The sequence below is a fragment of the Chiloscyllium punctatum genome, chromosome 5 (genome assembly GCF_047496795.1).
Source record: "Chiloscyllium punctatum isolate Juve2018m chromosome 5, sChiPun1.3, whole genome shotgun sequence".
NCBI lineage: Eukaryota > Metazoa > Chordata > Chondrichthyes > Orectolobiformes > Hemiscylliidae > Chiloscyllium > Chiloscyllium punctatum.
Window position 1 is genome coordinate 39,580,035 of NC_092743.1, and position 21,303 is coordinate 39,601,337.

Genomic DNA, 21,303 nt, shown 5'->3' on the forward strand with positions numbered 1-21,303 from the left:
TTGCACCATTCCTCTACCATGATGTAACCATTTTTTGGTCTCATGATTCTTGGTGACCTTTTGATGTGCTGTGTCATGCCAGCTTTAGGCAAGAGTAGTCTGTATAATCCCACTACCCCACCTTTTCTCTGTGGTCCTTTTGTAAAATCTGCTTTTATATTCCAGACTGGTTTATTTTAATCCTAATCTTCCCTTTTTGTCAATTATCTTGTCACCTTTTGCTGGTTTTTCAGAACTATTCCAATCCTCAGGCTGTCTACTATTCTTTATAACATAGTAAATCGCACTTTTTTCCCTTATCAGCAGTGCGGGCATCACTAGCTGGGTCCCCGTGTGTTACACATCCCTAGTTTCTCTTGAATTGACTGACTCGCTAGATCATTTCAGTCACATGTTGACCAGACTGGGTAAGAACAGCAGATTTCCTTTCTTAAAGGACATCAGTGAACCAAATGACAATTTGCACTCGTTACATGGTTGCCATTTGGCTAGCTTTTTGATAGTGATTTTTATTGAATTCCAATTTCACCATCTGCAGTGGTTGGATTCAAATCCATATTCCCAGAAAATTGGCCTGGATTCTGGATTACTAATCTATCAAAATTACCACTGTTCCACTTCCACCCTCAGTATCTCGTGCTGACTTCAGCTTTTAGACCAGACCTGCAGATAGCTTCTTCCAGGAGCTATCATACATCTGTTTAAGTATACTCAGCTTTAATTATCTCTTCAGAGTTTTATCCTAACACTTCTGGCCATACAATAACACTAACTCCTCATTCTAAGGTGACCTACTTCACTATGTATCCTTCTCAGGAGAGCAGATCAACAAGGACTTCACAGGACTCAAACTAAAAAACAAAACCAAGTCTACTCCTCCAAGCCATGGGTGTTTCTCCTCAGCTTAAAAATAAATGTTCTAGCCATTTCTAGCAAACCTCCAGATTCCATTATTTATGTTGCTAGATCACAAAACAATCAAAAATAAACAAAAGTCCGTTGGTGGTGCAAAAAACCCATACAGTGTAAAGCCAGGCGTCAAAATTGTTTTTGAAAGAAGTCACCATGGTTACAGAAATACTGATAAATTAATGATTAACTTCAGACTCACTCAAATCCTACAATCACTAAGTCAAAAACCTAAGCATGCGATAAATAATTTTAAATTTATGCATAAAGCATACAGTTCACATCACAATATTGATCGGTCGGTATAGGGAGTGGATTGTGCAAAGCAGCCTAGGTCGCCACTTCTGTTTGCTGACCATTCATAAATCTATAGGTTTTGGATGTGGAGGATGCAGGTTGTTATTCCACATCAACCTGACACATTCACTGCCTGTAGTCAACATGAGCCATTGTGCGTTACCCAGATGTTTGTGTGAGACGGTGATCGGATGTGCTGTCAGTATGACTACCCCTTTTCCCTCTGTCTATTCCCACCACAAAAGCAAATTACAATTAATTAGCCCTAATATCCAATTGAAGAGAAAAAAATCAGGCAGATTGACTGAACTGAAAACCTAAGCGTGTCTAGGAAAAGATCTTCAGAGCCTACGTCTGAAGCTGATGGTAGTGAAGGACGGGAAAAATGCACCACCGGAAAGAATCAGAGGAACATGGTGTTCAGATATGATATTTTACAGCTGGACAAGGTCACCGAGAAAGGGAGAGGTGACTACGTGGAGGGATTTAACCACAAGTTGTGAATTCAAATTTTAGGCATTGAGAAACTGGAAGCTAATGTATTTTGTTTAATTCATTCACGGATATGGGTGTTGTTGCCAGAGCCAGTATTTAATACCTATACCTCATTGTTAAGAGTCAACCACATTGCTGTGGGTCTGGACATATGTGGGTCAGACCAGATAAGAATGGCAGTTTCCTTCCTTGAAGGACATTAGTAACCAGATGGGTTTTTCCAACAGTCAACATGGTTTCATGGAGATCTGTTAAATCCGGATTTCTTTTATTGAATTCAAATTCCACCATTTGCCATGGCAGGATTTGACCTTGGCTCCTCCAAACATTACCTGGGTCTAGCAATAACACCACTGGCCATCACCTCCTCCTATGTGAATGAGAAGAGGATGATGCGAAAGTGGGACTTGGTCAAAAAAGAGACATAAAAGCATTGAACATTGGAGGTGACAACTTCTCATTAGAGACTTTTAGCAGAAGATTGGCATGTGGCAAAGGTAGGCAGTCTTTCTGATGAAAAGAATATGAAGTCAGACACAATTTAGAGTCAAATAAGATGCAAAGTTTGGTTCAACCAGAGATGTTAGTCATATAAGGATTGAGCTATCAGTGGCCAAACTGCTTAATGTTAAACTGAAATAAATGATGGATGTTCAGGATCAGATGTCAGGGTCATGGGAGCATTGGGAAGGTCCAAAGAAAATAGTGATGACCTAATGCTGGGAGTTGTTGATGTACACATGAAAAGTGACCCCATGTCTGTAAGAGATGTCATCAAACGCAGAATGTGGACAAGGATAGGGTAAGAGTGCTGAGGATTGACTGTTGGTGAACTCCAGCAGTGACAGTGAGAAGATAAGTTGTGGCTGAACTTGCTTTGAGTTGACAGTGAAACCAAACATATCAATCCTACTGAGCTGAACAACAGAGGAAAGGCACAGAGAAAGGTGTCATTGTTGACCATTTTGGAATCTGCGTAACTGCCCTCTTGCCGAGGGCACTGGGGTTCATCCATCGTCGTCAGTCACACAGGATATTGTGTTTTTAGGAGTGCATGACAAAGTGCGAACTTGAACAAAGGAAATTCCAAACTGAGGGCTGTGGAAAAGATGGTGATCAATTCATTCAGCAATAATATATTCAATAAGTGTAAAACAAAATTGGAAATCACAAACTAAGGGTTTGAGAGTGAGATTTTGATCAGGTTCCTAAGGTAAAAGTTTTGAGGGGGAAACCATTTACAGTGATAGGAATGCAAAAGGAAATTGTGAGTTCACTGGGAAAGGGTTTGAACGAGCAGTGGATAGCTCTCGTGGAAGCGATATGTTTGACAATGACAGAAGGGGAAGAGCGTAAACGTGCCAAGGATTTTTGCGGTGAGGCTAGGGGGGGCAAGCTTTGAGGTGAGCTTGGTGATGAGGACAAGGAGAAATCTCGTATCAAACTAAATGCTCCTTTCTTGGTGACAAGAAATTCATGAGCCCCTTGTAGATTTGATGGAGCTTATCAAAACTGATCCGATGAGGCTAGATTATAAAAGCAAAAATTTAGATTAGATTTTTTTTTAGATTACTTACAGTGTGGAAACAGGCCCTTCGGCCCAACAAGTCCACACCGCCCCGCCAAAGCGCAACCCACCCATACCCCTACATTTACCCCTTCACCTAACACTACGGGCAATTTAGCATGGCCAATTCACCTGACCTGCACATCTTTGGACTGTGGGAGGAAACCGGAGCACCCGGAGGAAACCCACGCAGACACGGGGAGGACGTGCAAACTCCACACAGTTAGTCGCCTGAGGCGGGAATTGAACCCGGATCTCTGGTGCTGTGAGGCAGCAGTGCTAACCACTGTGCCACCGTGCCTCCCTTTGCTGAGGGAGAGAGGATGGTGAAGTAAATCAGTAGTTGTTGTGGCAAGTAGAGATCTGAAAGGATGGTAATACTGCACTTGACTTGCTGTTTGACTCACTATAACAGCTGTACCTGACCTAGTTCTTTGGCAAAGCAAAGTCAGGGAAGGGACTACCAGCTGAGTATTTATTTAGTTATTATAGCAGAGCTAGTTAGTGATGTGGCAATGTTTGTTATCATTGGTACATAAGAGCAGGTGATTGCTCTTAGCATGGAGAGCTCAGCCAAATTGGGCAAGCCAGTCTGTACCATCAGTGTTGTTCACTGTTCACCATCTCGGGAAACCAGAGGGGTTAATTTAAGTAGAGTTTTATTTTGAGAGAGAAATGGGAGCAAAATCGAACCAAAGAATCACTTTTTGTTGACTTGTCTGTTGCTTTCTCAATCCCAATTGAAAGTTCTTCTGTTGCTTTGTATTTTTTGCGTTCTAGAGCGAAGCAGGGATGGGACAACACAGAAGGATGTTTCCCAGGCTCCAAAGACACCAGTGAACCTGGGTAAAGAGAAAGATGCTGACAAAACACTTAGCAAAGATCGTAAAAAACGTAAACCTGCAACTTCTCCACCTCCGTCAGCCTACGAGAGAGAAGGACTGAAAAGATCTGTCCCAGATGAAAGGCAAGCTTATTTTCTGTTTCTCTTTCTTTCTGCCTATTCTGATCGTATTCTGGGTTCTACGAAGCCCTCCGTCACTCTTAGGTGGTGACTTATCAGTGATGGATCGTATCAGGCTGAAACTTCCAGTGTCATTCGTGTTGGTATACTTACTTTATCAGATTTGGGGAAAATAACTAGGTAACCTACAGCAAAATTCTTGCCTTGTACCATGCTTTTCATAATTTCAGGATGACCCAAAGCATTTTCCAACCAAATAAATTTTGAGTTGTGGTTACTTTTGCAATGTAAGCAACACAAATAGTATTGAGGTAATAACCAGCTACTACTTTTACTGAAGTAAAATAAAGAACTACAAATGCTGTAAATTTACAACAAAAACAGAAATTGCTGGAGAAAATCCAGAGGACTGGCAGTACCTGTGGAGAGGAATCAGAGTTAACAATTTGGGTCCAGTGACCACTCAAGACTGTAGCTACGAAAAGGTGCCTAAGGCAGAGTTGGTGGGTGTGGTTAAAGGAGTTAGCAATAGGTGGAGATAGACATCAGCGGAAGAGAAAGACAGTTAGGCAGACAAAAGGATGGACCATGCTCAGAGAGATAGAAGAGATGATAATGGGACCTTAAATATGTGAAAAGGTGAATGGCTACTAAAAAACAGCCCATGAGATGACAGGGCCCAGGCAGTGGGACGGATAAAGGAAGTGGAAGATATGTTCACACCCTAAAGTTATTGAATTCGATATTAAATCCAGAAGGCTGCTGGGTCCGCAAGCGGAAAATGAGGTGCTGTCCCTCCAACTTGCACTGAGCTTCACTGGAGCACCGCAGCAGGTCCGAGACAGAAATGTTGACCATTGAATACAGCGGTGTGTTGAAGTGGCAGGAAACTGGAAACTCTGTCATTTTTACAGACGAAAAGGTGTTCTGCAAAGTGATGGCCCAGTCTGCGTTTTATCTCCCCCCATCATCAAGGAGACTACATTGTGAGCAGAGAAAACAGTAGACTAGACTGAGTGAGCGAAGTGCAGGTAAATCGCTGCTTCACCTGGAAAGTGTTTGGGCCCTTGGATAGTGAGGAGGGAGGACGTAAATGGGCAAGGGTTCGGCCTTGTGCTATTGCGGGGAAGGGGAATGTGTGTCTGGTGGTGGCATCCTGCTTGATGTGGGAGTGGAAATGGTGTCTATGATCATTTGGTTGTAGATGTTATTGGGGTGAAAAGTGAGGACCAATGGAACCCTAAAGTATTGTGGGAAGAAAGAGAAGGGCTGAAGACAGAAGTGCAGATGGTGGATCAGATTGGGCAATTGCTTTGCAGAACACCTAAATGCCATCTGTGAAAACGATCCCTGACTTTGTTGCCTGTCACTGCACACACTGTGGTCCCTGGCCAACATTTCTGGCTCGGATCTGCTGCAGTGCTCCGACAAGGCTCGGTGCATAGACGCTACCATAACCTGGCTGAATACGTCCAACATTTTCTGTTTTGTTTGTACACTTCTGAAACGAAATTCAACAAGTCCAGTAATTTGTTAGTCAACAGAGTGCAAAATGGTCTTGCAAGTTTTTGTGAAAACTCAACTAGTTTAGGATGTAGGTTTGCTCGTTGAGCTGTAGGTTTGATATCCAGACGTTTCATTACCTGGCTAGGTAACATCAGTGGCGACCTCCAAGTGAAGCGAAGCTGTGGTCTCCTGCTTTCTATTTATTTGCTTGTCCTGGATGGGGTTCCTGGGGTTTGTGGTGATGTCATTTCCTGTTCATTTTCTGAGGGGTTGATAGATGACATCTAGAACTCTCTCAGATGGCATTCCTTTCCCATCAACTTGCCCGAAGATGGGAAAGGAATGCCATCCGATAGAGTTCCACCCACGAACAACTGTACTTCCTGCATGAATGTTTGAGAAAACAGGTACTGCCAAAATGTCTCCAATACAAACCGCCGATAAAAATACCTCAAGCCAGAAGTTTAACAGAACGAAACGGCCGCAGAATGCTCCGAGAACTAATCAATGACACCCACCACAGACTCCGAAAATACAACCGGGAAATTGCACTCCAAACACCGTTATTCAAACAAGTAACAAATCAAGAATGGACAGACGCGGTAGAACGAGCCATAAACACCAAACAACGACAAACACAGATAAAGAAAAATCAGGACCTGAAGAAAAAAACTTGACAAACTCACAAACAAAGACAAAACCGATAACACAGGGGCATGGATAAAGAACTTATCAGACCGAACCCTATCAGACACAGAAAAAGCGGTACTAGTAAAAGGACTAAATTTCAATTACCGAGACACTGACAATAAGGATTTCCTTACGGCATTAGAAACTACACTGAAGGACAACAAACTCACAGAAGAAACACAACAAACGATCAGACCGACAGTTGCACCTACTCTGAGCCGAAAGAGGGAAGGAAACAAACTGAACACACAAGAAAAGCAAGCCCTAGAAAACCTCAAAAAAGACAAAAACATCGATATATTACCTGCAGACGAAGGTCAGCTCACAGTCATCCTGAACAGAAGGGACTACATAGAGAAAGCCAATGCACTACTCGCAGACACCAACATCTACCAACAGGTGACGCTAGATCCGACCCCACAACTAGGAAACAAAATTACATATCTCCTAAGAAAATTACACAATTCCGGAAAATTAAACAAGACGGAATTCCAGAAAATGAAACCAGACGGGACCAACACCCCACGATTCTGCAGACTACCAAAAATCCATAAAACAGGAGCCCCCCTCAGACCCACAGTCTCACTACCCGGAACACCAACTTACAGACTGGCCAAAGAACTACATGCAAGACTGAAATACCTAGCAGAAGAGTCACAGCACTCCATCCACTCCACCCAGGAATTCCTAAAAATCAAAAACGCCAAAATAGAGAAAGACGAAACAATGATCTCATTTGACGTAACAGCACTGTTCACCTCCATCAACATCAACCTGGCAAAGGAAACACTTACCACACTTTTAGCAGAGACCATCACACACACCCCAACCACCATCAATCACATTACAAACAAAAACATCATGAAGCTAGTGGACCTGTGCCTCACCACCCACTTCACCTTCAACAACGTAAACTACAAACAAACCAACGGCACACCCATGGGATCTCCGCTATCAGGATTCATAGCAGAAGCGGTAATGCAAAGACTAGAACAAACAGCCCTACCAACCATCAAACCAAAAATCTGGGTCTGCTACGTACGCATTCCTGGACGTCACAGTCGAAAGAAAGGACAACAGAGAACTACAAACCTGCGTATACAGAAAACCGACAAACACTGACCAAATACTTAACTACACCAGCAACCATCTCAACCCACACAAACAAAGCTGTATCAGAACATTATTCCAACGAGCCACCACACACTGCAGCACAGACGAACTTTGGAAAACAGAGGAGAACCACCTATACAATGTATTCAAGAAGAACGGATACTCAAAAAATACAGTCCGCAGATTCCTCAAGAACCAACCACGACAAGCAGACCAAACTCAGCCAGAAACCCTAACCACCTTACCATACATCAAAGAAGTTTCAGAAATGACAGCCAGACTACTAAGACCCCTCGGAATCCTAGTAGCACACAAACCCACCAACACTCTCAAACAAAAACTAACAAACTTAAAAGACCCAGTACAACCCATGGACAAAACCAACGTCGTCTACAAAATTCCATGCAAGGACTGCCACAAACACTACGTAGGACAAACAGGAAGAAAGTTAGCCACTAGGATACACGAACACCAGCTAGCCACAAAAAGACACGACCCTCTCTCCCTCATAGCCCTACACACGGATGAAAAAACCCACCATTTCAACTGGGACAACACATCTATCCTGGGACAGGCTAAGCAAAGACATGCCAGAGAATTCCTAGAGGCCTGGCACTCCAACCACAATGCCATAAACACACAGATCTAGATGTCATCTATCAACCCCTCAGAAAATGAACAGGAAATTGCATCACCACAAACCCCAGGAACCCCATCCAGGACAAGCATATAAATAGAAAGCAGGAGACAACAGCTTCGCTTCACTTGGAGGTTGCCACTGATGATGTTACCTAGCCAGGTAATGAAACGTTTGGATATCAAACCTACAGCTCAGCGAGCAAACCTACACCCTAAACTTCAAAGTGAACTACAAACTTTCACAAATCTTGCAAAAAAACTCAACCAGTTTCCAGATGTCTTGGGGGAAGAGACCATTCTCTCTTTGGCTGGGCTTACATGTGAATCCAGTTCCTCACTGCAACATTTTTGCATTTATAAAGCACATACACCATAATGAGATGGCCTAAGGTGATTCACAGGAGTGTTTTCAGACTAAAATTGGCATCTGACCCAAGGAGAAACCAGTTGGGGGAGACCAGTATGAGAATTAGGTTTCAAAGTGTTAGGTGAGAGGCTGAGAGGTTTAGGGAGAGAATTCCAGAGCTCAGGCACAAGGTTGCTATGAGCAAAGGAAGCCGACATTGCACAAGAGGCCTATGTTAAAGGAATGTCAGGGTTATCAGAATTTTTATAAGTTCTTTGAAGTGGGCTAACAACCCACTTGGTCGTGAAAACAATCCCTCACGGTCGCCAATCACATTCCAAGAATAAAATGTTAACTTGCACATGAAATGCGTCATAAATTTGAAGGTGATGAGACAGGTTTGGTTTAGGAAAAAATTCTGATCTCTGCTGTTGAAATGAGAGAGTTTGTTATTTTATTGTTAATTATAAACTTTACTGTGTAATGTTGCTTTTTCTTATTTCAAAAAGGTACGACGGTGCAACACCAGCTAAAAAGAAGAAAACCAGAAGTAAACTGTCAACGGAGGAACGCAGGAAGCTGTTTGAACAAGAGGTGGCGCAAAGGGAGGCGCAGAAACAGAGCTTATACTTGGTACAGCAGCAGCAGCAAATACAACCAATTTGTGTTAGCTCGCAGGTGCCTTATGACTCTGGAACGTACAGCAACTCTCATACGAGTTTTGCCAGTTACCCACCGGGATACCCTCTGCAGACTTATGTTGACCCGGTCAACCCAAATGCTGGCAAAGTGCTCCTGCCAACACCAAACGTGGAACCCTTGTGCCCTCCGCAGATGGGCTACGAACACCCGCAGCCACTGTTGGCAGAGACTGTCCCAGCAGGGCACTCCACGGTTCAGCATCTATCACCTCAGGTGGAAGTCCAAGGCCAGCAGTACCTGGCTCAGGCTCCTGTTGTCATTCCTCAAGACCCAAACGTGGCAGCAATACAAGGATCTGGCACTCAAACGACTGGGCAGAGCTATGGAGTATGGGATCCCAACCAGCAGACAATGGCAGTGCACCAGCAATATTCCAGTGGGCAGTCCCAGGCACCAATTTATTACCAGGGACAGCCATGCCAACCTGTTTACAGTATATCCTCTCCTTATGGACAAACTACTCAGCAAATCGTCCAGGTACAGTCCTTACCTCCTCCTCATAAATCAAACTTGCAACAGAGCTGATAGTGGGGGAGCTTGGAGGGGGAATTATACAAGTGCTTGTCATTCTTTTAGTTGTCCCTCTCCGTGTGTGTGTGTGTGTCTGTCTCCCTGTCTCTCCTTCACTGTCTCTTTCTGGCTTTATGTCTTTGCTCATTGCAGAGTTACACTCAATCAAGTCCTGAATGCGCACAGGGGCAGCAGTGTTTCCTGGCTCACCCACAGGGTGCTGTTTCACAGCCAACAGCAGGAATGCTCGTGACATCGTCAGCCCCATCCTACCAGCAACCTGGGCAACCACAGACTGTACAACAGGTACTTCCTGTGCTAATCCTCCTTGTTGTGGTATTGTCTCATCTTCCTGTCCTTTACGCTTCTCACCTCTTCCCCCCCACCCCAACTCAGTCATGGAGATGTACAGCACGGAAGCAGACCCTTCAGTCCAACCCGTCCATGTCGCCCACATATCCCAACCCAACCTAGTCCCACCTGCCCATATCCCTCCAAACCCTTCCTATTCATATACCCATCCAAATGCCTCTTAAATGATGCAATTGTACCAGCCTCCACCACTTCCTCTGGCAGCTCATTCCATATATGTACCACCCCCTGCGTGAAAAAGTTGCCCCTTAGGTCTCTTTTATATCTTTCCCCTCTCACCCTATACCTATGCCCTCTAGTTCTGGACTCTCCGACTCCAGGGAAAAGACTTTGTGTATTTATCCTATCCATGCCCCTCATAATTTTGTAAACCTCTATAGGGTCACTCCTCTGCCTCTGACGCTCCAGGGAAAACAGCCCCGGCCTATTCAGCCTCTCCCTGCAAAATCCTCCAACATTCTTTATAAATCTTTTCTGAACCCTTTCAAGTTTCACAACATCTTTCGGATAGGAAGGAAACCAGAATTATATGCAATATTCCAACAGTGGCCTAATCAATGACTTGTACAGCCGTAACATGACCTCCCAACTCCTGTACTCAATATCCTGACTGATAAAAGAAAGCCTTCTTCACTATCCCATCTACCTGCGACTCCACTTTCAAGGAGCTATGAACCTGCACTCCAAGGTCTCTTTGTTCAGCAACACTCCCTAGGACCTTACCATCAAGTGTATAAGTCCTGCTAAGATTTACTTTCCCAAAATGCAGCATCTCTCATTTATCTGAATTAAACTCCATCTGCCACCTCTCAGCCCATTGGCCCATCTGATTGAGATCCCGTTGTAACCTGAGGTAACCTTCTTCGCTGTCCACTACACCTCCAATTTTGGTGTCATCTGCAAACTTACTAACTATATCTCTTATGCTCACATCCAAATCATTTATGGAAATGACGAAAAGTAGTGGACCGAGCACTGGTCACAGGCCTCCAGTCTGAAAACAACCTTCCACCACCACCCTCTGTCTTCTATCTTTAAGCCAGTTTTGTATCCAAGTGGCTAGTTCTCTCTAACCCTTGATTTGAGTTTAGTTCATAGCTTTACATTTGTGCACAGCTTATCATGGTATCAAGGTGTCCAAAAGACTATTCACAATATGGTATGAGTGAGTCTTCGATTGAGTAACAATATTCCCTACTCTGAATCAGAGGGAGTATGGTTCAATCCTTCTTCCAGAAAGTCCCAATGAAAGGAGAAAATGAATTGTTAGCAGCAGCAAACCAGTTCCTATTTTTGAAGTAATGTGGACAAAGATATACAGATACCCAGAGGTATTCGTGTACACATGCACGCAAGAAGTCCTGCGCATATTGGCATACATATGTACACACACATACATGTGCACAGGCACACTTTAATTCTCAGACACAAGATAAATACTCAATTAGTTTGGTTTAAAGTGTTAGTTTGGAGAAGAGCATAAGTCAAGCTCAAAGAGAACTACAATTCACAAGATCTGTGGGCGGCACGGTGGCACAGTGGTTAGCACTGCTGCCTCGCAGCGCCAGAAACCCGGGTTCAATTCCCGCTTCAGGCGACTGACTGTGTGGAGTTTGCACATTCTCCCGGGTGCTCTCGTTTCCTCCCACAGTCCAAAGATGTGCAGGTCAGGTGAATTGGCCATGCTAAATTGCCCGTCGTGTTAGGTAAGGGGTAGATGTAGGGGTACGGGTGGGTTGCGCTTCGGTGGGGCGGTGTGGACTTGTTGGGCCGAAGGGCCTGTTTCCACACTGTAAGTAATCTAATCTTCGATCTGAGCAGAAAAGCAAAATGGCTAAGCTGGAAATTGGAATAAAATCCACAAATACTGCTGAATTTGCTGATGACTCAAAGATTGGTAGGAACATCAGTTGTGAAGAGAACACAGAATGTGAGTAGGGATATAGATAGACTAAATAAGTCAGAAATGCTAAAATTCGGCAGTTTATGCAGTGTGGAAAATGCTAGGAATACTGCAGCGAGAATACTCCTGACTCTTCAAAGTCTGCCCACCATCTACAAGGCACAAGTCAGGAATGTGGTGGAATACTCCCCACTTGCTTGGATGAGTACAGTCCAACAACACACAGGGTACTTAACATTATCCAGAACAAAGCAGCCATCTTGTTTGGCACCATCTCCAGAAGCATCGACTCCCTCCACCACTGACACTCGGTAGCAGCGCTGTGTATTATCTACAAGATACACTGCAGAAATTCACCAAAGATCCTCACACAGCACCTTCCAAACCCACAGCCGTCCATCTGGAAGGACAAGGGGAAGATATATGGGAATACCACTACCTTCAAGTTACCTCCAAGCTCTCACTGCCCTGACTTGGAAGTTTATCACAGATCCTTCATTGTCACTGGGCCAACATCCTGGAATTCACTCCTTAATGGCATTGTGATTCAACTCTCAGCAGTTCACCACCATCACCACTACCTCAAGGGCAACTAGGGACAGGCAATAAAATGCTGGCCAGCCTGCGATGCCCACATCCCACAAAATGAGTGAATAAATGTGAACTTGTCCACTTTGGCAGGGAGAATAGAAAAGGAGCATATTACTTAAATGGAGAGAGATTGCAGAATTCATTGGTACAGTGTGATCTGGGTGGCCTAATACATGAATCACAAATAGTTAATATCTAGGTAGAATAAGAGATGAAGATGATAAATGAAATATTGCCATTTATTCCAAGGCAAATGAATTATTTAATAAGGGAAGCTTTGCTACTGTTATACAGGAGAAATGGTGAGAGCACATCTGGAGTACTGGGGTACAGTTGTAGTCTCCTTTTTTAGCAAGGACATAAATGCATTGAAACTGTTCAGAGAAGCTTCACTTGAGTGATACTTGGGATGGTAAGGTCATCTTATGAGGAAACATTAGACAGGCTGGGCCTCTAACAGTGGAATTCAGAAAATAGAGAGATGTGACAGAGACTTGGGTAGACAGGAAATTGGGGGATATGAACCGTGGAGATGCAAATGGTTTTTAGTTTAGAATCCTTAGAAGAGTATGAAGAAAGTAGGAGTATACTTAAGAGGGAAATCGGGAGGGCAAAACGGGGACATGAGATAGCTTTGGCAAATAGAATTACAAATATATTAATATAGTTTTATAAATATATTAAGGACAAAAGGGTAACTAGGGAGAGGATAGGGCCCTTCAAAGATCAGCAAGGCGGCCTTTGTGTGGAGCCACAGAAAATGGGGGAGATACTAAATGAATATTTTGCATCAGTATTTACTGTGGAAAAGGATATGGAAGATATAGACTGTAGGGAAATAGATGGTGACATCTTGCAAAATGTCCAGATTACAGAGGAGGAAGTGCTGGATGTCTTGAAACGGTTAAAGGTGGATAAATCCCGAGGACCTGATCAGGTGTACTCGAGAACTCTGTGGAAAGCAAGAGAAGTGGTTGCTGGGCCTCTTGCTGAAGTATTTAGATTAGATTAGATTACTTAGTGTGGAAACAGGCCCTTCGGCCCAACAAGTCCACACCACCCCGCCGAAGCGCAACCCACCCATACCCCTACATCTACCCCTTACCTAACATTACGGGCAATTTAGCATGGCCAATTCACCTGACCTGCACATCTTTGGACTGTGGGAGGAAACCGGAGCACCCGGAGGAAACCCACGCGGACACAGGGAGAACGTGCAAACTCCACACAGTTAGTCACCTGAGGCGGGAATTGAACCCGGATCTCTGGCGCTGTGAGGCAGCAGTGCTAACCACTGTGCCACCATCATTGGTCACAGGTGAGGTGCCGGAAGACTGGAGGTTGGCAAATGTGGTGCCACTGTTTAAGAAGGGTGGTAAGGACAAGCCAGGGAACTGTAGACCAGTGAGCCTGACCTCGGTGCTGGGCAAGTTGTTGGAGGGAATCCTGAGGGACAGGATGTACATGTATTTGGAAAGCCAAGGACTGATTTGGGATAGCCAACATGGCTTTGTGTGTGGGAAATCATGTCTCACAAACTTGATTGAGTTTTTTAATAAAGTAACAAAGAAGATTGAGGGCAGAGCAGTAGATGTGATCTAATGGACTTCAATAAGACGTTCAACAAGGTTCCCCATGGGAGACTGATTAAAAAGGTTAGATCTCATGGAATGCAGGGAGAACTAGCCATTTGGATACAGAACTGGCTCAAAGGTAGAAGACACAGGGTGGTGGTGGAGGGTTGTTTTTCACACTGGAGGCCTGTGACCAGTGGAGTACCACAAGCATCAGTGCTGGGTCCTCTACTTTTTGTCATTTACATAAATGATTTGGATGCGAGCATAAGAGGTACAGTTAGTAAGTTTGCAGATGACACCAAAATTGGAGGTGTAGTGGACACCGAAGAGGGTTACCTCAGATTACAACTGGATCTGGACCAGATGGGCCAAGGGGCTAAGAAGTGGCAGATGGAGTTTAATTCAGATAAATGCGAGATGCTGCATTTTGGGAAAGCAAATCTTAGCAGGACTTATATACCTTAATGGTAAGGTCCTAGGGAGTGTTGCTGAACAAAGAGACCTTGGAGTGCAGGTTCATAACTCCTTGAAAGGAGAGTTGCAGGTAGATAGGATAGTGAAGAAGGTGTTTGGTATGCTTTCCTTTATTGGTCAGAATATTGAGTACAGGAGTTGGGAGGTCATGTTGCGGCTGTACAGGACATTGGTTAGGCCACTGTTGGAATATTGCGTGCAATTCTGGTCTCCTTCCTACTGGAAAGATGTTGTGAAACTTGAAAGGGTTCAGAAAAGATTTACAAGGATGTTGCCAAGGTTGGAGGATTTGAGCTACAGGAAGAGGCTGAACAAGCTGGGGCTGTTTTCTCTGGAGCATCGGAGGTTGAGGGGTGACCTTATAGAGGTTTACAAAATTATGACGGACATGGATAGGGTAAATGGGCAAAGTCTTTTCCCTGGGGTCAGGGAGGCCAGAACTAGAGGGCATAGGTTAAGGGTGAGAGGGGAAAGATATTAAAGAGACCTAAGGGGCAACCTTTTCACTGAGGGAGGTACATGTATGGAATGAGCTGCCAGAGGATGTGGTGGAGGCTAGTACAATTGCAACACTTAAGAGGCATTTGAATGGGTATATGAATAGGAAGGGTTTGGAGGGATATGGGCCGGGTGCTGGCAGGTGGGACAAGATTGGGTTGGGATATCTGGTCGGCATGGACGGGTTGGACTGAAGGGTCTGTTTCCATGCTGTACATCTCTATGGCTCACCAAGTGCCGAAGCATGACATCTTTAGAGTCAAAGGACCTGTTCCTGTGCTGTATTGTACTTTGTTCTTTTGTTCTTGACGCCTATAAAATCCTAAAAGGGCTAACAGGATAGATGCTAAATGGATGTTTCCCCTTGTGGAAGCGGCTAAACCTAATCGTAGTTTGGAAATAAGGTTTCTTCCATTTAAGGCAGTGATGAGAAATTGAGTTATGTGCATCTTTGGAAATATCTTTGGGGCAGAGTCATTGAATAGTTAGCCCAGAAGCTGTGGGGAGTAGACAGAACTGTGCAGTTAAAGCCACAGTCAGATCATTCATGATTACATTGGAATGACAGAGCAAAGGGGCTAAATGGTTGTTTGATCAGCAACTGTAGCAACTCTGCACAGCTAACTTTATAATAGGGTTAGAGCTATGCAGCTGGACTGGTGTACAGAACAGAATTTCAAATCCTAATATGATCTGAAAGCTTGAATTTCAAAAAGTATCTGGAAGAAAAAATCTGGTATCTGGAAAAGTGACCACGAAGATTGCTGATTGATTGTTACAGAAGCCCAGGTAATTCAAAAATCTCCTTTTGGGAAATCTGCTGTCCTAGGCTGGTATGAATTGAGCCCACACCAATTTGAGGTTGACTCTTATTCACCTCCTCAACTGTCGCAACTAACAATTTAATTGCATCAAATTGTTCCAAACAAAAAAAGTCTTTGAGGTAGCTTGGGATGGATAATAGGTACCACCCTTGATGTCAATTCCCACTTCCTGAGAATAAATAAGGAAAATAATTGATAACTCTCAAAAGGCCACATTATTCTTCTTGACCACCCCTTCAGTCCCTTGCCAGCATTCCATGGTTAAGAGAATTCTATCACACTTGTCAAAATGGCTGTTCTTTGAATCTCAGTCCTTGACAACATGTGTAGACAGCATTCTCATCGGATGTGGAGACTCGAGAGCTTTCTGATGGAAGTCATTGGTCAGGGCCAGAAACTGAGAGAACTTCCTGATTTTCTTCACCCGCACAATGCCGACAACAATGGCATCATTATCACAGATCACTGAATAGACCTGGGTCTGTCTTGTTCTTTATTGATTCAACCACTTATTGAATTATTCATTCGATCACTTGGGCAGGAAACAATCTGCCTTTCCTTGTCTGGTTTCTTCAGGTATTTACAGTTTTTGTGCATGGACTGTTGTTGGATTAAGTATGTTGTTCTTTCTATTTTAATAACTGTTCTGTATCTGTAATCTCCAGCCGGAACTGATAGTTGTCAGCAGTCTTCTCGATTTGCCACCACCTTCTCCTCCAAAACCGAAGACCATCATCCTCCCCTCCAATTGGAAGACTGCCCGGGACCCAGAGGGAAAGATTTACTATTACCATGTGATAACCAGGTAGGTTTTTGTGGAGCCTGCCCCACTGCCAGTAGGTTGGTGGAAGGAGTATAACCTGTAATGCAATGCAAGGTTGACTATAGCCGTTCAGCCTAGAGGATTGACAGGAAAAACTGTTTATATTGTCGTCGAGTCATTGATCATAAGGAATTCGGCATCAGCATTGAATCAAGATGCTCAGCTGTCCAATTCCCTCCCCATTCAGCACCACCCAAAAATATTTGCATGGAATATCTTGCATTCATTCACTTCAGCTATGCTGCAGGTAACTGGGGCCTTGGCTTGGTGCAGTTACAGAAGTCTGGCATTTCTCTGCACTAAGGAAAATTGTGTTTTCATCTCAAATGGTATCAGATTTCCTTAGCTTAGTGCTGTTGCCACTCCAGAAAATTGAGCACACAGCCTCAGTCAATATTAAACTTCAGTACAACATTACAGGAGTGCTGCACGGCTAGAGGTGCCGTCTTTTGAATGAGAGACCAAATTGAAGCTCTGGAGTCCCAGTGGTACAACTCTGAAGTTCTGTCCCCGTTCCCCCCCCCCCCCCCACCAAATCCCCACCCTAAACCCCTTTCCTGGCCACCATTTAACTTATAACATGAAAAGCAAAAGAAAGCACATGTAAGGTTTAGGAAACCGAAATCTTGAGTATAAAGAAAGTGGAAAAGAACTTCAGAAAATAAATTAAGACAATTACAATGGGTCATGAAATGTCTTTGACAACTAGGATTAAGCAGAATCCTAAGACATTTTATGCATATATTAGGAGCAAAAGCATAACTAGAGAGAGGGTAAGTCCAATGAAGGACATTGGATGGAAGCTGTGTGTTAAGCCAGAGGAAGTGGGTGAGGTACTTCACATCAGTGTTCACCAAGGATAAAAACACGGATGATGGTAGGTTTAGCGAGAGGTTTGTTGACACTCAAAGCCATGTCGATTAATAAGGAAGAGGAGGTGTTGGATGTCTTGAAAAACATTTAAGACAGCTAAGTTCCTAGAGTCTGATGGTATCTATCCCAGGATACTGAAGGATAAAGGGTGGCGAATGTAAGGGCCTTAACAAAGATGTTTGGCTTCTCACCAACACCTGAAGAGGATACAGTATTGTTCCTTTGTTTAAGAAGGGCAGTAGAGATAATCCAGGAAATTATGGATCACTGAGCCTTAAATGAGTGCTGGGAAAATGAATGGAGAAGATTCTTCGGGATAGGATTTACTTGCATTTGGAGAAGAATGGACTCGTTAGGAATAGTCAGCATGGCTCTCTGTGGGGAGGTTTTCTCTCTGATTGAATTTTTTGAGTAAGTGATGAAGATGATTGAGGGATATGCAATGGATGTTGTCTACCTAGACTTAACTAAAGCATTTAACTAGGTCCCTTATGGTTGGCTGATCCAGAAGATCAAATTGCATGGAATCCATCATGAGTTGGCAATTTAGATATACAATTAGCTTGCCAGCAGAAGCCCAAGGGTGGAGGGGTGTTTTTCTGACTGAAGATCTGTGACTAGTGGTATTCAGTAAGATTCAATGCTGGGACTTCTGCTTGTAGTACATATAAATGATTTGGATGAAAATATTGGTGGTGAGATTGGGAAGTTTGCAGACAACACAAAAATTGTTGGAGTTGTGGATAATGAGAAAGAGTATCAAAGGGTCCAGAAGGTTATAGATCAGCTAGAAAGTTGGGGAAAGAAATGGCAGATGGAGTTAAATCCGGACAAATGAGGTGATTCATTTTAGGAGGTCAAATGCAAGAGGAACATATACAGTTAATGGCAGGACTTTGACGTACAGAGGGATTGACGTACAGAGGGATCTTGGGGTCCCAGTCCATATTCCCTGAAGGTGGTAACACAAGTGGATAAGGTCGTTACGAAAGTGTATTACATGTTTGCCTTCATCAGTCGAAGCATTGAATGCAAAAGCTGGCAAGTGATGTTGCAACTGCAAGACTTTGGTCAGATGACATTTGGAGTTTAGGAAGAAAGTTGAGGCTTTGGAGAGGGTGCAGTAGTAGTTGAGGATGTTGCCTTAAGTACATTATCTATTAGGAGAGATTGGACAAACTTGAATTGTTTTTGTTAGAACATCGGAGATTGAGGGTCCACCTGAAAGAGGTGTATAACATTGTGAGAGGCATGGATAGTTGGAGTCTCTTCTCCAGGGTGGAAATGTCAAATACTTGGGGCATAGATTTAAGATAAGGGGGAAAATTTAAAGGAGATGTGCGAGAAAAGTTTTCTTTTAACAGAAAGTGTAGTAGGCTCCCGGAATGCACTGCCAGGGGAGGCGATAGAAACAGACGCGATAGCAAAGTTTAAGAAACGTTTAGATAGATACGTGAATGGGCAGGGAATAGAGTGGCACACACCATGTGCAGGCTGTTGGGATTAGTTTAGAATAGCATCAGACCTGGTAGCCCAAAGGGCCCATTCTGGTTTTGTACTGGTCTATGTACAATGAAATAGATTATTCTGTTATTGCTATTTCTGACATTTTGTAGACTAATGGTAGCTGTCTTACACCAGTGATTATCACTCAGTTCATTGGCTGCACCCCAGGTATCAATAAGGTGGCATCTTGACTCTGTAATTCACATTCCCTGTTCCTGCCTCTGCTCAGGCATCCAATCCAAGGTTACATGCTTTCTGGTGCCAGGAGGTTCCTCAGTAATCTAACTAGATCTTATGGTGATGGTCATACCAAGAGCTTTCAACAACCTCATCCTATACTCCACCTGTTTTCCTGAACAGCCAAAGCCCCCACCTTGCTCAATTATATTGTATGTTCCTGCAGGCAAACGCAGTGGGACCCACCATTATGGGATGGAGGCAGCGACGACATGAGTGTAGGTCATGAAGCTGAAATGGATCTCGGGACTCCTACATATGATGAAAATCCAGCCAAGGTGACGATTCTTGCTATTGAAGGGAACTTTGGCTCTGTGGCGATTTAGGTGCAAGAAAGGAATGATTTTAGTATCTTTCATTCATCAGTGTCTCATCTCTTACTCAATGCACCGCATCCTTCACTCAATGATGCATAGTCAGCCTAGTCACTGGGTTCCGTACCTACGTCTTTCTTAATGGCATATTATTATCATCCTTTTGATCTGAATTTCCTTATGTACTGGTTTTACCCGCTTGTTATAAATCAAAGGGGAAGACAGTGATATCTGTCAGCTAGAGTATTGAAAGGGGAATTTCATTGTTTGTTTCTTGTTTCTCTTAGGACCCAATGCTCACTGAATTACACGGACAGAATGGGAGCGGAGACGGGACACCTAACTCTTATAGCCAGGTGTGTGTACATGCAGTCTGCATGCATGTGGTGGTGGGAAAGGCATTCCAATATTGGGATGACCAAAGCCATTGCCTTTCAATTCCCATGCAATCTCTGCTCCAACACCCCAGCTCCAACCCTCTCTGGTGACTGTCTAAGTCTAAACTAGATGATAGGAACGTAGAACCTCGGAGCATCATTGGGCAATTTGGCCCTTCAGGCCTGCTCAGCCATTCACTAAGGTCATAGTTGATCAGACTATGGTCTCCACTCCAGCTTCCAGTCTGTCTCCCAAAATGTTTAACTCCCTTGTCCATCAAAACAAATCTAACTCTTCTTTGAATACATGTAATGACTGAGCATAGGAACAGAAGTAGACTATTCAGCCACTCAAGCTTGTTCATCATTCACTGAGATTATAGACTCCCAACAATTTATCCACTGCAAGCGTTAAGCTAACTGGTCTGTAATTCCCTGGCTTTCCTCTTTCTTCCTTCTTAAAAAGCAGAGTGAAGTGCAGAAATCCAGACGGATGACTCTTGAATCTAGGAAACTCTGAAAGATCATCGTTAGGACATCTACAGTGTGTTCCCCGACAGATGGAAACTGTTAGGTCCCAGAGATTTGTCACTTTTTAATTCCATTAAATTCCTCATTATCAATGTTTTACTCAAGTTAAATTCAGTCGCCAACTTTGATTTGTTGTTGATTTCCTTGTGACTTTTGACAAGCTATCCTCCTCTTCTGTAAATACAAAGGCAAAGTAAGGCAAAGTAATTATTCAATATCTCTTGCCATTGCCCTATTGTCATTGATAGTATCTCCATTTTCAGCCTTTAATGGGCCAACATTGCACCTGACCACCTACTTGCCTTTTTATATAACTAAAATTTCTCATCTTGATTTTGTCCCTTTGCAGGCTTCCTTTTGTAATGCCTTTTCATAATTCTTATAAGGTGCTTAGTGGCCCTTTGATCTTTGTATCTTTCCCATTCACCAGGATCTATACTTTTTATTTTGCATTTTTATTAGTCCTTTCCTTTAGTTTTATGGTGTCCTTGTCTCCTTACTTGTCCCTGACTTTCTTTTCTTTGAAAAGGAGCTTTTCCTCGCAGAGTATAAACTTGTTCTTTATTGCATTAAATGTTTCTTTATATGTAGTCATAGAGTCATATCGTCATACGCCATGGAAGCAGACCCTTTGGTCCAACTTGTCCATGCCAACCAAGTTTCCC

General features: G+C 43.5%; 1 protein-coding gene across 4 annotated transcripts in view; it reads left to right on the forward strand.

The window, feature by feature from the left end:
* Positions 1-21,303, forward strand: part of setd2 (SET domain containing 2, histone lysine methyltransferase) — a 126,190-nt gene that overhangs the window by 93,371 nt on the left and 11,516 nt on the right. For 3 of the 4 annotated variants that reach the window (XM_072570094.1, XM_072570093.1, XM_072570095.1), the window contains 6 exons: positions 4,049-4,235; positions 9,036-9,705; positions 9,892-10,044; positions 16,643-16,782; positions 19,583-19,694; positions 20,018-20,086. In XM_072570094.1, coding sequence (XP_072426195.1) covers positions 4,049-4,235; positions 9,036-9,705; positions 9,892-10,044; positions 16,643-16,782; positions 19,583-19,694; positions 20,018-20,086 — 1,331 coding nt within the window. The remainder of the gene's footprint in view (positions 1-4,048; positions 4,236-9,035; positions 9,706-9,891; positions 10,045-16,642; positions 16,783-19,582; positions 19,695-20,017; positions 20,087-21,303) is intronic. The other variant, XM_072570096.1, reaches the window with a different exon arrangement.